The sequence below is a fragment of the Gavia stellata genome, chromosome Z (assembly GCF_030936135.1).
Source record: "Gavia stellata isolate bGavSte3 chromosome Z, bGavSte3.hap2, whole genome shotgun sequence".
Classification (NCBI taxonomy): domain Eukaryota; kingdom Metazoa; phylum Chordata; class Aves; order Gaviiformes; family Gaviidae; genus Gavia; species Gavia stellata.
The window spans coordinates 77,925,214-77,942,013 of record NC_082637.1 but is presented as its reverse complement, the minus strand read 5'-3'; the positions used below and the strand labels follow the sequence as shown (position 1 = coordinate 77,942,013).

Below are 16,800 nucleotides of genomic sequence, written 5' to 3'. Positions count from 1 at the left end.
AAAAGCTGCCATTCTGAAAGATTTGCAAGCTATTTTGTGTCATTGAGAACCTGCTAATTAATGCCAGCTAGTCTGCTAACAGCACAAAACTGACTAGATTTCACTAAAGGCATGAAGATCTATACAGAGTGTGTGAAAACATAGGAATTTACTGATAGATAAAAATTATTAGAAGTGGAATATTATGGATGATATGACATAATTCTCTAACCTGTATTGAAAGAAAAGTAAGAAAGAACATGATAAAGGATTTGAAATGATCATTTAAAATCTGTTTTTCCAATAGAGGAAGGCTATATTTTAATTCAAACTAGCTTGTTTTATTACTGCAGGAGTTTTTTTCCACCAGCTTGTGCATATTAAAACGTTTCATGGTTATTTCTGTTAATGTAACCCTGTTCTTCCTTTCAGAGAACAAAATCAATTTCTTCAGTCATTTCACTTTTTGAGGAGTAATATAAGAAATAATGCATATAATACTTACTAAGAGCTGTAGTATTTAAAGGTTCTTGTTTAAAGGAAAAAAGTTTCCAATAAGGTTGTGAAGTTTAGTGTAATAGGTTATGCACACATTTAAAATGTAGCTAGTAAATTATTACTGAACTATAGCAGTGGAAAATGGTAAGAAAGTTAAAACCTGTGAAATATGAAGCACATTGAATGGAAAATCTAAAAACTTAATTTAGTTCAGTTAGTAACTGTAGAGTTCTAATCTTCTTCCCAGTTCAGTTAGATTTATATTGGATTACAAGCAAGTTTTCAATATTTAGCATGCTGTTAATAGCCTTTCTGTTTTGCATAGGCTGTCTGGTACGAGAAAGAGGTCACAGCGGAATGACAGCCATCTTTGTACCATTAAGCTGAAGAGCACTAACTTTACACTAGCACATGATAGCACTGGCAGTGAAACCCCCATTCAAACATGAACTGAGTATTTGCTCTCTGATTGATAAAGTACTTGAGCACATACTTAAGCCTATTAAAGTTCTTTTCTTAAGTGCTTTGATGATCAGAAATTACTGAATCAAAGAAAGTGATGATCCTGCATTCAAGTTACAATTCTGAAAAATAGGCATATTAAAAAATGTGGAACTGCACTTCCTAAAATCACGAAGTGGCAACTCAGTTCAGTTTTGTATGGATACACTGGCATTTGTGAATTTCAAACTCTACCTATTGCTCCAGTTGTAAAATTCTGTATTAGGAAAGCAGTTAGGTATGTGATTGCATCTGTTCCACTTCAGGAGGGCACATCAGTAAATACGTAAGTGCATTCTTGCGTAGGCATGCTTTGCTAAGGAGGGGAGTAAGAGGTTAAAATGTTTTAAAATTAACAAAGAAATGCACTAATTAAAACATTTGAATCACAGTAGAATAATGAGATTAATTGGAAAAAACCCTCCTTTTTTCATACACTTTAAGTACTAAAGCCATGTATAATAAAAAGATACAATACAAATTAATATAATTAAAAAATAATTATGTCAGGTTTTTTATTGGAGGCCCTTTATGCTTTCTAGGCTACTAGAAGCTTTTGTAGCCTCTCCTGAACTGTTATCTGATTACACAGAGGCATTTTATAATGAGGCATTTATTTTTTAATTCATAGATTTTGTTATGGGGATCTGTTAGCAGCGTAAAACAGTTTGGGGGGAACATAATCAGTATCTATAATTTCCAGCCACTAGGAAGGGATAGGGAGTCATCCAGGGAGTGAAAGGGGGATGTGGGAATGAGGAGGCTTCCATGTTGGTAAAAGGTAAGGAAGAAGAACGAAATACTCCCTTTTCCCTTCTATATGTATTATATATGTATAGTGGGTGTGTGTATATATATGTGTATGTTATATTGCAAAAATAAAGGATTGCATCAAATGGAGTTGTGATTACTACATCAGTTCTGTCTTATGGAGAGTAGTACTCTAAACTCAAAAGAAATGAAGGTCCATAATGTCATCTTCCTTGAAATCATAATAATGTGTAACCTATATTTTTTGTCTGCTAGTTTTGTAAATAAGTTTTTTCTTGCTTCAGAATTAGAGAATCTGCATTTAGGTTTAGATGTGTATGGAGAGACTGCCTCGTTTCTACATTTAAAATTGCACTGAACTAAGTTTCTCAGCCAAAACCTACCTCAAAAGGTCCTTTATCATACTTCACAATGCAAACAAGGGAATGAAAAGAAAGTCCCTTTTCTTTTTACCAGGTGTTATATAAGACAAAAGAAAAAGCAAAAGAGAACCAACGCTTATCACATGAACCATTGGAATTCTAGACTTTGTTGCATTTAAAGCTTAAAAATCCTAAAATATTTACACTAAAAGTAGTTATTGTTTTGCTGACATTTATAGCATTCCAAGAGTTGCTAAACAATTCTCTTTATTCTGATAATTCTTATTTTTATATTGTTTTTCAATGTATTTTTCCTTATTTGTCTTCAGATTTATGTGTGGAAGAGGAACTTATTTTTATTGATAATCTTGAAAATTTTCGTAAAAAAATGCCTACTTCATCTGTACTTCTGAGCAGACTACATTTTTTTTTAGTGAAAGATCCCCTTTTAGATTCTGAAGGACAGAATTTAACAGAAGAGAACATTTTCAGGTATCTACAAATTGTTGTATAATATTAAACCTAAATAATAATCTGTGTGTAATGCCATTAACATTTTAATATCTTCTGTTGTATGTTAACTTTTTAACTAATTTATATTTGCAACAGATAAAAGACTTCAGCTTTTCTTCTTACTTATGAAAAAATGAGTAGGATGAAATTTATATGCATTATTTATGCAAACTGGATAAATGAAATGATGTCATTTTTACATTCTCTAAGTGTGAAATGTGCTCAGGATTTTAGTTTTGGAATACTGAAAAAATCTTTAAGGAATCTGATCCTCCCTCAGACTGACTGATTCCCTATCAGTAAAACGCCACTACATTTAGTTGGGCCAGGATTTTACACATGCTTCCATGTTCCTTCCTTCTCTCCTTTCAGTCATGCTGTCAATAAATCCATGCACTTACCCTGCTGAATTGTATCTCCTGAAGTTCAAATATTAATTATTCCTATGTTTTTGCTCACTTTCATATTGCTAGGTTGATTGAATTTAATTGAATGATGTCTTGTGTCAGGAATTTGAACAAACTGGCACATTAGAACAGGTATAAGTTATATTCAGAATGGGCCTAGTATTTTGTAAATATATTCATCTGTGTACATACATTCATAAAGTCTGGCTAAACTTTGTGCTGATTTTCTCCATGTCTGGATGACTTGTATAACTTCCTTTGCACTTGGTAGGGTTGCATGATTCAAAAGCAAGGCAAAGCAGATTTTAACTGATTTAACTGTACCTTTATAGTAACAGAACAGGGAGGAGTGGGGTTGTTTGCCTGTTTTTTCAAACATGAGCCCTGATCTCACAGTGAGTCTTGGACATAAGACTATGTGCACGTGTGAGTACTGCAAATACCCAGCAAAGAGAACATGATCTGAATTCTGCAATGACTTTCAGAAATACCAGTCACAGGAGAAAAAAATGCTAGTGTGAACCTTTACAGAAATAGCTTTGACCCGCTGATCCTCAGTTTACTAGCAAAGCCACCAGTCTTGTCAAGGTGGGAGTCCAAATCTCCTAGTGGAGCGCACAGGGAGATGCATTTAGACAGAGAGATACAACTAGACAGACTTCTACTTCAGATAAAATTCAGTGAGCATCCCAGGGCGAGGCATGGAACAACTTATACTCTTCAGTCTAAGTTATTAATCCAGTAAAATACTGGTCAGGGACCGACGAGGAAGCTATCTCCCTAAAAAGTCATTATAGATTTAATGCTTGTAATGGCCACGAGGGGAAGCCCGATGAAAGGTTTTCTTTCTACTTGAAAAATCTTCATCCTTGTTCTGCTTGTATCCTTGCTTTACAAGGCAAGTAGTAGCCTCACTCCTGAGTTTTACTTCTTGGCATTTTAAAAGTTCGTCGGTTAAAACAGGGTACATTAGTTTTCATTTAATTAATAATGAGCACACTCTGCCTTCTTTGGTGCTGGATGATTCCTGAAAATAGAAATGGAAGGTGACAAAAGGTAAATAATGTCAACGTTATAGATTACAGGAATTTTGTATATAGCATAAAAACTTGACATTAGAAGAAAACTAGGTCTGCAGCTTTTGCAGAAGGCATTTTTATATGGCAGGACTTACTTGTTGAAATGATGAACAATTTTAATATGGTTTTTTTTTCTATAACATTTTTAAGGCAGGTCCCAATATTAAGTGGTTCTACTCTGTGTATAATGTACTATTTCTTGAAAAATAATTTCAGTTAATTACACAGATTGGTACAGCATCCCTTGGAATTGCTTTCTTAGAATTGTGTAGATTTAGAAAAAAATAACTTTTCCACATATATGGCTATCAAAGCTACTGCTAAGACTTTCAGTCTTAGATATGAAGTAATACAAAGAAGTAACTTGCTTTATTTTGTGATCTTTTAAAGGGAATGTTTGACTTTCCAAAATGAAATGGAGACGGAAGAGAGTAAAAAAGAATTGCAGGGGATTAAAGAGAACTTCTGTACCATATCTGTAAAAGATGAAGAGGTATCATCATATTGTTTTTTACTAAATATTATATTAGTGATTGCTTTATGTTATGCATAAGTGCTTGTTCATCTGCAAGTCATTTTACTGAATTTTTTTCACACTTGCCAAATATTTATAGCCTTCATACTTCCAGGATTAGAAAACACTGGTGTTATTTGTGTTTTTTTTAATTCTTGGATGCTGTCGTTGGGAATCTCCACTCTGATCAGCTGTTTCTCCTGGGACCTGATGTGCTGGCAGTTTTATGTAGGTACTGTTACACTAAGAATAAAAATGAACCAGAACAGGAAGCCATGACATATGCATGGGAAAGGGGAAGTTCCAAGACATGTTCTGGGATTTTGGGGACCAGCTTGGCTTCTTTTTTTAAAAGAAGTCAAATCTATTTTTTGCTCCATTTTTCAAAATTCTAAAAAATAGACTTTCAATTAAATAAATGAGGATTTTACTTGATTGGGAACTGTAAGTTCAGTTTCACTCTTCATACTCCACTGACTCAATTTGAAATAATGTTAACACTATTTTTTTTCTTTGTATTGATCAAAGCTTTGTGTGTGCTGTGTAAATGTCATATGACTTCTTTCTTAAAAGCTCTTTGGCTTAGAATTGAGCTATTTCAAGGTTTTGGAAAAGCTTTGACTGTACAGTAACATCAAAGGAAATTTACTTACCATTCTGTTGTGATTAATATTTCTCAGTATTTCATGTTGCCTGTTGAGTTAGAATTCTGCAAACCCAGCAATGGCAGATCAGATTCTGTTAAGATTCCATCATACTTGGAGGTGAAAGAGTTGTTAAATTTAGCTCCAGAATCTATGGCTGATGAAGACATGTACAAAGAGGTGGTCAAAGAAGGTGAGATTTGGTTTTCTTAAATGCTTGATCTTATTTTCCTTTCATTTGCACACTTTTAACACAATCTAGCTCTTTTATATTCAGTTTGCTTATGAATTACATCACAGCCTATCAAATGAGAATTTCTTTGTATGAGACTATGAACTGTGCTATACTCAAATTTCTGAGTATTGGAAATGTCTCAACTAGCCAAGGGGAAGTGAACTGTTTGCCATTTGGTTCAATCCATGGTTGTGTTGGAAACAAAACCAAATCCATGGTAATCTTGGAAACAAATGTAACATGAGCCATGATTCATGATACCCAGTCTACCATGAATACAATAATTCAGGGTTATGTTTTCTTGTCTGTAATTAAATTTACTTTCAGAGATATCCTTAAGAGGATTATATGCAGTGCAGTCATATCGTAAAAATTGCTTGTATTACTTTGTAACTGCAAACACGAAAGAACATTTCTGGGAAAAAAAGGTTAAATATTTCCATGAATAACAGGAATATTCTAAATGATGGTAGTAATTTCTTCAAAGGAATTTAAGAAAAGTTACTAAAAGCTTTTATACTACAGATAAGTACAACTTTAATGACAGTTATTGGCTATTGGATTGATATCTATGACAGTATTTTGTGTAATCAAAAGAAAAAGACAGTGCCTGGGATTTTTTAATTTTGATTTAAAAAAACAGTTTGCATTGGTTTTGGCAAACAAGTGAGGAAACCCAAACCTTTGGTGGACAGGAAGAAGCTCAAAGAAGCAAGATTCATGATTCTGAGCGTGGAGGGTGTGTGCTGAATTCTGTTGCTGATAGGGCAGCAGTTTGGAGTAATCCAATCTCTTATTGAAGATAGGAACAAAAGTTTTAAAAGTGTGTATTTGACTAAGGCAGTTTAATGTACTTTCCTCTGATACATTTAGTACCTTGCAACCTACATGGCATGTTCCAAACTGAATGACCCAACCTCCACTGCAGAGGTTTGAGGATTTTGTACATAGACATCAACCTATTATTCTTTTTTGTTCTGTTTTAGTATAATGCTGTATTTTTTTCTGGCAATTCTAAGGGATGAGACTGAGCATTGCTCTGATCAGCTACGGCATTTGGGGTTACTAAGCGTAACTGTAATTTTTCATAACAATATAGTATGGAGATTCAATAAAAAGTTTAAAAGAAAAAAATTGCTCTGACAGGAAAAAGGAAAAAATGGTTCATTTATGGCACCTTTTAAAATCTGTTTTCAGATCTCAAAGCAGAAATTACATACAAAATAGAAATTTCCAAGTACTGTCCCATACCACAAGAGGTTGGCTCCAGTAATAGCAGAAGTATGTTGGAATTCTGTGAGTCAGGTAGGAAGATCTGCATAAATCAAGGGGTGATATTTAAAATAAATTATTCAAGTGCTTGTCCCCATACTCTATTCTTGGGAGTATATGCACCATATAGATATAAGATAAGAACGTTTGCTTTCTGTAATCTACTGTTTTGTACCTGCACCATAAGCAGGTAGAAATGCCATACTCCTTTCAAGAATTTTAAAAGGTAAACACAACCAACTTTACAGTTCCTTCATGGTGCTTTTGGCTGCAAGTGGTGTCTGTATCTTTTGCACTTGATTAGCTTTTTAGAATTTTTTATCTAACAACTTATCTACCCAGAGAGGGCAGAGGAGAGTTAAGGCAGATTGATTGAAATTGTGGAGTCAAAGAGCACAGTTTAAAGCTTGTTGAAGTCTTACGTAAATGTTCTCAAAATAGGGTGATGGAGGATAATTCAGGGAGAAGTACTGAGTTTATAACTTTTGGAGGTTTAAAACTCCTGTGCAGGCATTTTGGTTTGCAAATGGTTCAGTAATGCTGTGTGATTGAGAAATTAAGTCACGTAGCCACCAGAGCTGTTTTCCACAGAAATAAACTGAAAGTGTTGAATATTTGCTAATGTGTGCATTGAATCCTGGCTTCTCCTACCCTGGCATCAGGAAATCCTTTATACGTACCCACCTTTAATAGCTTGAAAACTTAGTTAGGCATGCTGGTTACAATGCATACCAATGCTAGAGAGGTTTGGTGTCTGACTGTTCAGACTAACTATCCAACCTCAGTTGGATTTCTTCCAAGTTCCAATATCCATTATTCCAAAATAATGGGTTTTCTTGCCAGCCCTCCTGTTTTCACAACTTAATGTTGGCTGGCTAAGAGAGGCAGAAAAATGGCTATGCTGGTGACATTTTTCACCTTTAATTTCATGTGGAAAAGCCTGTGAAAGAGTGACATTTACAAATGGATGTGATCTGGGCAGGGCGGCAAGACTTGAATAAATATGTACCTCTCATCCTAACGCATATTCTATTTTGGAAAAAGTCTAGCCATTATTGCATTGGACAGTAGCAGTATTATCCTCCAGTGCATGTTCACTTGATAGTTTTCCATCCAGCAGTTAATAAAATCCTTGAGAAATTTTGACTTTTCTCCAGACCAAGACCCCTCTTCATGTCTTAGTTTCAATATGATTTAAACTGGACTGATGGTTGTCCCCTTCAGGCTAATAGCATCACACTCCTGATACTATATTGTAGTGGGCTTTTGGTGGGAGCAATCATATCAGCTCAAAGTGTCTGATATAAAAGCTCAAGGCAAACCCACCATATGTTATCCCCCCAAGACAAAGTTAAACGTAAGTTTCCATCTGGAGATTATTGCCTAGCATGATTAACTGTAATCTGAATCTGACTGCTCTTTACTTCTAAAGCTTATGATAAGCAGGAGGAGCTTAAGTGCAATAGACCTGAGCAGTTTGGGACTGCCAATCCCATGTCCCTAAGCACCTCATCCCCACACTTTTAAATACCTCCAGGGATGGTGACTCAACCACCTCCCTGGGCAGCCTGTTCCAATGTCTGACAACCCTTCAGTGAAGAAGTTTTTCCTAATATCCAATTTAAACCTCCCTTGGCGCAACTTGAGGCCATTTCCTCTTGTCCTATCACTTGTCACTTGGGAGAAGATATCAGCACCCACCTCACTACAACCACCTTTTGCTATTTTTGAGTTACCAGAGGTGAAATATGTTTGCTTGAACTCAGAGAAGAAACAACCATAAAATAATGGCATTTCTGTCAACATTTCATTGTTTGCCTTCCTCTCCTGTTAGCTATGGAGATTGTTCGTGGATAAAGGGGTTGAGGGACAAGAGAATTCACGCAGTCATTAATGCCCTGAGGAAGGGAATGGCCCCTGTGAGTGTAGGCAGAGTTTAACTCATGTAGCTGGTCAAAATGTTGCAGTCTCAAAGGCGAAAATACCTAGACAAGAACAAATATGAACAGTATTGCTCAGAGAGAAATAATTGTTGTTTTTAGATATGTCAAGATCTTATTTTTGCTGTCCTGAGATCAACTCCTGTTCAAAGTGCTAAATTTGTTTCTCACCACAAAAAACTGTTTGTGAGCTGAAGTTCACTGAGTTTTTTTGCTCTAAGTAAATGGGCAAGAAATTACACTGATTGGAAGTCCGTTTCTTTTGTAACCACTTTTATATGTTACCTTTTTTTTTTCCAATGTCTACTGTACATTCTCTGGCTTTCTAACACTGTCCTTTACCCTTCCTGCCGTACAATCTGCTGGTTAGGTTGGACAAGGAGCAGCTCTAAGCAGCTGGGCAGGTGGCTGGTTCATAGCCTGCTGTGTGCCAGCTGGCCAAACAATGTGTGTATGGTCATTGCAGCTGCTCACTGCCTGTTGGAATTAATAGGGGATTTGTTACAAGTGTTTTTCCTTATGGAGCCACTTATTTACTTAAAATTTTTCTGGCTGTTAGTTTTCACAGAACATGGAGGAACTGTGTTTTTTGTCATCTCTACTTCCTGGTCAAGCTTAACAAGAAATACTATTATAAGAATGCCAGAGAGGTCAATACCAGGGCAATTGTGTAAACCGCCAATTTTTATGGAATGACACCAAAATCAATGAAGTTGCAAATTCCTTACTAGATTTGAATAAAAAGCAGTAATCCATTAACATGTCCACATTTAATGTGATTGGCAAAAAGAACGATATGAAAAGTGACTTGCAAGGGACTTTTAACATGCCAGATTAGTTTGTATACTGGTTTAAAAAAACTGGTGTTGTAATTCATTTCAGTGTTCATCCCTAGAAATTACAATGAGTACTAATTCTGCTTGATGGAGTCTTTAAAATCCTGTCTGTTTCTGAAGTTCCTGAGCCCATTCATCTGAATGTTAACAGCCACCACAATATTGTCTGAAGTCTCTCTCCCATCTAATTAACCTCAGTTATGTGGGCACTATCTAAGAAGGCCAAGAGGGATGAACACAATATCAAACCTCAGCCATAGTACCTGGTGATTTAATCATAAAAATCATCTTAGATGGGAAGAGTACGTAGCCAGAACTACATTACAGAATAAGTAAAGGAATGTGATCCACACATTATTATCCCCAAATTGTCTGGAAATGAAATGTGAGGTACTTGGATTTTATTGCTTAAGTAGTGAATTTGCCCATGAAAATATGTTGTATTTTGATGTAAAACTTCACTAGTGTAAAATTCCTAAGTATGTGTATTTCATTCACAAGTAGCTTTGTGATTTAGATTTTTTATTTTTGTTTTGGGTGGGGCTTTATGCAATTTCTAGCTGAATGTGTTCCATATCTGAAAGACAAAATGGAAGTACCTTTAACTCCTCCACGTAGACATCAAAGATCATGGGTTAATTTTCTATGCACAGGACTTCAGGAAGAACCTATCCCTCTTTCTCATAACAGGTAATGAAAACTTTGTAGTAATAAATCCTGTCATAAATCCTCTAAATCATAAATCTTCAAAATTAGTGCAAAAATAACTTTAGTTTATTTGTGAATTGGTAGTTATGTTCTTTGGGACAGCTGCATGTATTTGTGTTTTGCATGAAAGAGTGAGCAGAGCGCACGATCCATATCTCTGGCTTTTCAGGGGAGCTTGAAAAAGGAAGTGACAGTCGCTACTGTAGACCCCTTGTTCCTGGGGGATTTAATAGCCTGAAAATCCAGTCTCCTTTTTGGAGTAGGCAACAGTAAATATTTATGCATATAGCAAGTATGTATGTGTGTATATGCATATAGTTATACATATGGCAAACACGTATGTTGAGCAAGTATCACCTACAAAATCTCCAGAGAAGATACAGGAAGAAAGTGTTGTTTGGTTTTTTGGGGATATCCCCCAACAATGGAATTTAAGCCTTTTCATGCTGACACAGGATCAGGATTGCTTTGTCCTTTCATTCACATCTTGTTTGCAAGACTAGCGTTTCTGTCTTTCTCGCATATGCATGAAGAAGTTAAATATCCTTTTGGGGAGGGAGTCACAATCTAGATAGAATTTTCATTCGGTGCTGCTTTACTTTGTGAACCAGCCTTGATGGCTCCCCTCAATCCTTCCTGTTCACCTTGGTTTTGCATGAAGTGACCCTCTATATAGACAAGAAAAGATTTTTAATGAATGAGTGAATGAATGAATGAACAGAAAATTTAGAGAGAATGTAGATCTTTTAAAAGGTGGGTTTGTGTAAATCAAAATTCAACAGTAATGCTGTTAAACTTCATACATCGAAGTCTCATTTTATGTTCTTCTTAGTATTTTTATTACAGAGCCCTCTAGGGAATACTTAGAATGTTTGGTATGGCAATCAGAGAAATATCGGGATAATATGAACTCTCTTTTGCTTGTCGGTAAGGTTTTCTAATTGATGATCAATTTCTAGTTGATGTTGAAGAGTTCCATGTACATGGAGAAAATATAGCGAAAAAGATAAAGTTATTTTACAGAGCACGTGTTTTGAGCCATTGAAGTTTATCAAATTAGTGTAACCCTCTGAAGTTTGGATTATGTCATTCTTTTAGTACATATAAAATGTTACAGTACGGCAGCATATAAGTTGGTATGTCATATATCCTTCTGTGAAGGTAATTTGAATGAGGGAAGAGTTTTATTTCATTATGAAAATGTTCAGCTCACTAATACTAATTATATTCAGTAAGTGTGGTAAATGAAATTTGATAATCTGTTGAACTCTCTTCTGTGTGCTATTTTTCCTTCAATAATGTTTCAAAATATGTATCAATCAATAGAAGAGTACTGTTAGCGGAAAATAACAACTTGACAAGAGCAGAGTTCATGTTAGGAAGCAAACTATACAAAACCAAAATAAGCTGCAGGTTATTTCTGACAGCACCGGAGTTCTCATTACCACTATTCTTTCATTTAATTTAATTGGCCTTCATTTTACAAGTCTCAGGATTAAGTTATGTATATTGACTTGTTATGTTGTCCAATTCATTTGCACATTCATTTATAGTTGAAAGTAATGTATGGTAGGCTCATTACTATTTAAGTTCATTTTTTTTTCAGGTAAGGATTATGTTAAGTCTTTGTAAGCATGACAGGTAAACCCACAGATAATGAACAAGATCATTTGTAACTTTAGTAATGCAGCTACACATTATTAGATCTGAAAAAAATTTAACCCTCCCCTTACTCATACACTCAATAAATAAAAAGCACACATGCTCTGAGAACACTAACTACTTTGCTCTTAAGTCTATTAATGAACACTGAGTTACAAATGGAATCATAAACAATGGATATACGTAGTAGGTCATCAGTACTTGGGAGCTTTCATTTCCAAAATTACATTCTGTTTTCAAGTTTCTGGTTTATTAATATTTTATGTTGATTTCTGTTTTTTGTAGAGCATCAGACTGTGGAACTTGTGTATCAGCATCATTCGCTTACAGAACTGAAGGAGTTGCTAGCAGTTGAAGTAGAAGCACCAATGCTTAGCTCACTAGAGGAGGGCTGGTGGCTTCATTTGGGTTTAAATCCAGTCTCCATAGAAACTTTGGAGCAATTAAATATGGATGTCAGTACTGCAAACAGTTTGCTTCCTACAGAAGTAGAAACATTTACACAATTTACAGTGTATCAGTTAGAAAGTAAGTATCTTCTTTTTTTAAAAAAGTGATAAAAAGGCAAAGATAGGTACTTTAACAGAGAATCACACAGTGACAGTTACATACCTCCAAGAAGGAAGAAAATGAAAGATTTCTTATTCTCAAGAACAAAATGTTTTATAGCAATATGAAATAGCAACACTACTACAATTAAGGTGTACTTTCACAGACGTAGAACAAATTTTAGGAACAAACGTGTTTAACTACACAAAGTTATCTTTTCTATTAATGTGCAGATGAAAAGTAGCCTCCACCAGCAATACTATTTTTTAATAAAATATTTTCATACAGGAGAGTTTCTTAACAAATGGTAATTTTGCATTGGAATATTTTAATAAAGCAGATATTTGTATAGTCCTATCTGCAGAAGGTCAGTGGGGAGAGTATGTTACAGTGAAAACTTTGTGATGCTCTTCAGAGAGTTTTTTTATCCTGGCTATGGTTTCAAATGTGAACCACTTATAAACTTCAGAATTTGTCATGGACCATTATGCGTACTTACAATCAAACTGTAACAGAAAATGCAAAAAGTTATTTAGATTTTATTATATAATTACGGCCTGACTGCAAGGCACCAGTTGTGGTTGTAGAACTCCAAGGATTGATAGTAACATGATATATTGTGAAACAAATAGACACCACTCGTTAACAATGTTTCCACTTAACTGCTTTTTACATATTGCAAAGTGTTTAGCTATTGTGTTTAACATGGATGTGCAGCAGCAGTGCAAAAAATTGCCATTCTAGTGAAGCATGTCTTCAGAGGGAGCTAATTGCATGCTTTACTTCTTTTTTTTTCTCTATTTAAAAAAAAAATCTTTTAATCTTTCTTCCTAATGAAATGTGTTGCATCCCATTTCCTAGAAATGTAACAGCAATAAGCAACATGCAGATGGTGAAAACTTCTCCAAACAGTAGCATGGCCTTCTGTTTCTCGACATTGCACATTTTTACTTAGTACAAGTACAAGTTAGTACAAGTTTTCTAAAAATGGATTCTAATGACCTGGGAATGTAGAAAGAAGAAATAAAAAAATGCTTTCTCTATAATTATCCAAAATAGTTAACTCCAGCCAGGAAGAAGAAAAGAAAAATCTATGTTGCAACAGAGAAATTAAATTTTATTTTTTAGGATGGCTTGAAGAGAAGAATTCCGTGACAAACCAGGAGCTGCTTTCTGCTGAAAGGCACGGGTCGGACAAAGTAATTGATCTTTACATGTCACCACAGACTCAAAGGCAGTACTTTGCCCAGCATGTGAGCGCTGCATCATCTGCCAAAATTCACAGTACAGATACATCTGTGGAAGAGCTTACTGAAGGAAGCATAAAAAAGAATAAGGTAGAAGAGGCAATTTATTTCTTAAACCAAGAAAAGAAAATCTCCAAATCATCTGAATCAGTCAACTGTAAAGATGCGTCTTCTAAACAAGACAACTCATCCAGCAGTCAAAAGCCTCCATCATTTGCACTTGCTACAAAATGGGACAATGATGATTCTGACCTGAGCAACTTTATCATGCTGAGATCTAAACATACGCTCACTGAAAGAGAGGAAAAAAATGATGTAGATAGTCCTGAAAAAGGTATCTGAAGCAGTTTTTTCTGCCATTTTTCCAGGTTTAATTCTGCCCTCTTATACCAATTACAATAGATGATAGTTCATGCTAGTAGATTTATGGGTGAAAAAAGTCCTCTGAGGTCAATGATAACATTTTTATGATCTGTAGTGTAGCTGAATTTTTCAACCTTTTTTTTTCCCTTTAGATATCTTAGGGGATTTTGTTTGTTTATTTTGGTTGGGCTGTGCTTTGTTTTTGGGGTTGGGGTTTTTTTAATTGGTGGTAGTGGTTTTTAATGAAATAAACATATGAGTTTATTCCTATTCTGCCAAAGTAACTCTAAATGGTACTCAATCCAGAAGATGTCTTCTGTCCATATGTTCTGAATCGGATCTTCTGGCTTCTTTGGAGAAATAGTAGTTATCAACTGTAGTTATCCAATTAATTGTAATTATCAAGTAGTAATTATCAATACTCTTATTTTTGTAGAACCAACATAGCCTAGACAATGAACAAGAGTTAAAGTTCTTCTCTGGAAAGAACCATTTCAGCTAGTTACCTTGCTTCAAACCCCATCAAACAATGAGGCAGAACAGGTCTTAGGGAAAACAGAAAGTTGTTGGTAGCCCTGTTCTTGTTGATGACAATGCTTATGAAAGAATCTCAGGCTATGTGTTGAGCATTGCAGAAATGCAAAATAGCAGAGAGGGAAAAGAAGTAGTAGAAAGTCCTTTTTTTTTTTTTTTTTTTAATAAATATTTGTGACACAAAATATCAGGAGACAATGACATATTTCCAGATGCACTTTTCAGGATGAAGTTGTATTAAAAAAGAATATTTTTCTTTTTTTGGGCTTGTATGGCAGAATTTTGACAATAACTTTTATCTGTGTTTCAGTTATATGTACCAGCATAAAAAAAAGATTAAAATTCTTATATAAATCTTTCAGCAGTAATTCCTATAGAATAGAATTGGGATGTTTATTTAATTACAAGCTTATGTAATCTTGTGGAAGAAATTATTTCTTTGTAAAATTCATCTGTACTGACACTGGCAGAGATGAGTAAAACACTCCCATGGCCTCAGAAAGCAACAATCCCAATTTTAAAAGTAGTAGATCAAGATACCTGAACTGAAGTTTTATGCTACCATCTAGTGAACTCTGACTAGAACTGCATCTCCTAACAAGAAGTCCCAAAGTATTGAAAGACAAGCTCTGTTATATTTACAAATAGGCTTGTGGAGGTTTAAGCAGATTGAATGCAGTTTAGAATATGCTTATTGGTAGACCCCAGTGTTGCAGATGAGTTATGTCTGATATATAGAGAACCCATTAAAATGTACAGGTCTTAACCACACTGATGTAGAAATGATGTAGATTACTGTATATTTTGTAATAATGAAAAGTTTTTCTTAAGGGTCATTCTAAATTTAACTGAAAATAAGAAATGCCAGCACTGCTTGTAGGGCTTTTTCTCTATTGTCTTTGTTTGGCTTATTTTTTAAAGATGTCAGTGTGTATAATATTAGTTCAGAGAATACACAGGAGCAAAGTAGTAGAAACAGTACATTGCTCCAATTTTGAACCCTGTATAACTTTTCAAAATCAGGAAGGTTTTTTTAACTTAACTAGAAAAAAAAATTATTTTTTCTTTTCTTTCTGTGTCTGTATGATCAGTTTGTTTTCTGAGGAAACTGACATTCTTAACTACTAAAAACCCACAATATTTAGGAGACACCTATTCAGCCAGAACCTCTCTCAGAAATAGAGGTAGGGCTGCCAAAGGAAGCTTTGTGGGCAGAAGCTGTAGCTCATGCATCAGTATTTATAAGGAAGAAGGGAAGGAGATTTAGAAATACTAACAAGTTGCAAAGGATAGCTATAAGACAGGAGAAAATGGTCTTTTCAATAAGCAATTTTTCTTTTCTTTTTTTTTTCCTGCCATTTGCAGCTTCTCTGTTCTTTCTGGGTCACTTACAGTATCAAACCTTTTCTACTCAAACTCACTGAGATATTTTTCATAGATTGAGCTCATTATAGTCAGCAGCATCTTTCCTCTCATACATGTTTTTTCTCCATATAAGGGCGTATGGGCATATAAGCTTTCCTATGGAGCTATATTATAGAGTTGTAGTACCAGCTCCTTAATTTTCCCACCTCTGTATTTCTGCCCTAAGGAAGAGGAAGCTGGTAATGCCTGACTTCTTGGGCTGTGAAGACTGACAGGGCCTCATCTCTCTCTGTGTCTTGATGTTTTTCCATGCTATATGAGCCCATGAAAACAATAAAAAAGTTCATGAAAAGAAAATGTATGTGTCATAGAAACTACTTAATTTGAACAGTTTTTGTATTCGTTGAGCTGGTTTTGTGATATTTGTATCTAAATGTTCACTTGTGGTTTAATGATTTAGTGCTACAACCTCAAGAACAGCATATGCATGTTCAAAAAGAGGACAGTTCTGTTTGTGAGACTGTAAGAATAGAGGAGAAAGAACAAGACAATGAGGACAGTATCGCAGTCAATATTCAAGCATCAGGTATACTATTTTTGAATATGCTTTATTTTATATAGCTTTGCAATATAATTTTATATTAAATACTACTACTCAGACAAATATGGAAATTATTAGGCTTAGTCTCTAGTCCTTGTGAATGAAAACATTCCAAATAGACGGATATTTATTTTGACACAGGTGTGAGAGCAGGCTATGGAATTCTATCTTAAGATTAAAGCCAATTGCATGCAAACTGAAAAGTACAGACTTTTGAGTT

General features: G+C 34.9%; 1 protein-coding gene across 1 annotated transcript in view; it reads left to right on the top strand.

Moving 5' to 3' along the window:
- Positions 1-16,800, top strand: part of SHOC1 (shortage in chiasmata 1) — a 54,420-nt gene that overhangs the window by 10,988 nt on the left and 26,632 nt on the right. The window contains exons 5-13 of the mRNA XM_059834269.1: positions 2,441-2,603; positions 4,501-4,603; positions 5,305-5,461; positions 6,701-6,808; positions 10,112-10,241; positions 11,092-11,186; positions 12,207-12,449; positions 13,599-14,051; positions 16,440-16,565. Of these exons, the coding sequence (XP_059690252.1) occupies positions 2,441-2,603; positions 4,501-4,603; positions 5,305-5,461; positions 6,701-6,808; positions 10,112-10,241; positions 11,092-11,186; positions 12,207-12,449; positions 13,599-14,051; positions 16,440-16,565 (1,578 nt within the window). The remainder of the gene's footprint in view (positions 1-2,440; positions 2,604-4,500; positions 4,604-5,304; positions 5,462-6,700; positions 6,809-10,111; positions 10,242-11,091; positions 11,187-12,206; positions 12,450-13,598; positions 14,052-16,439; positions 16,566-16,800) is intronic.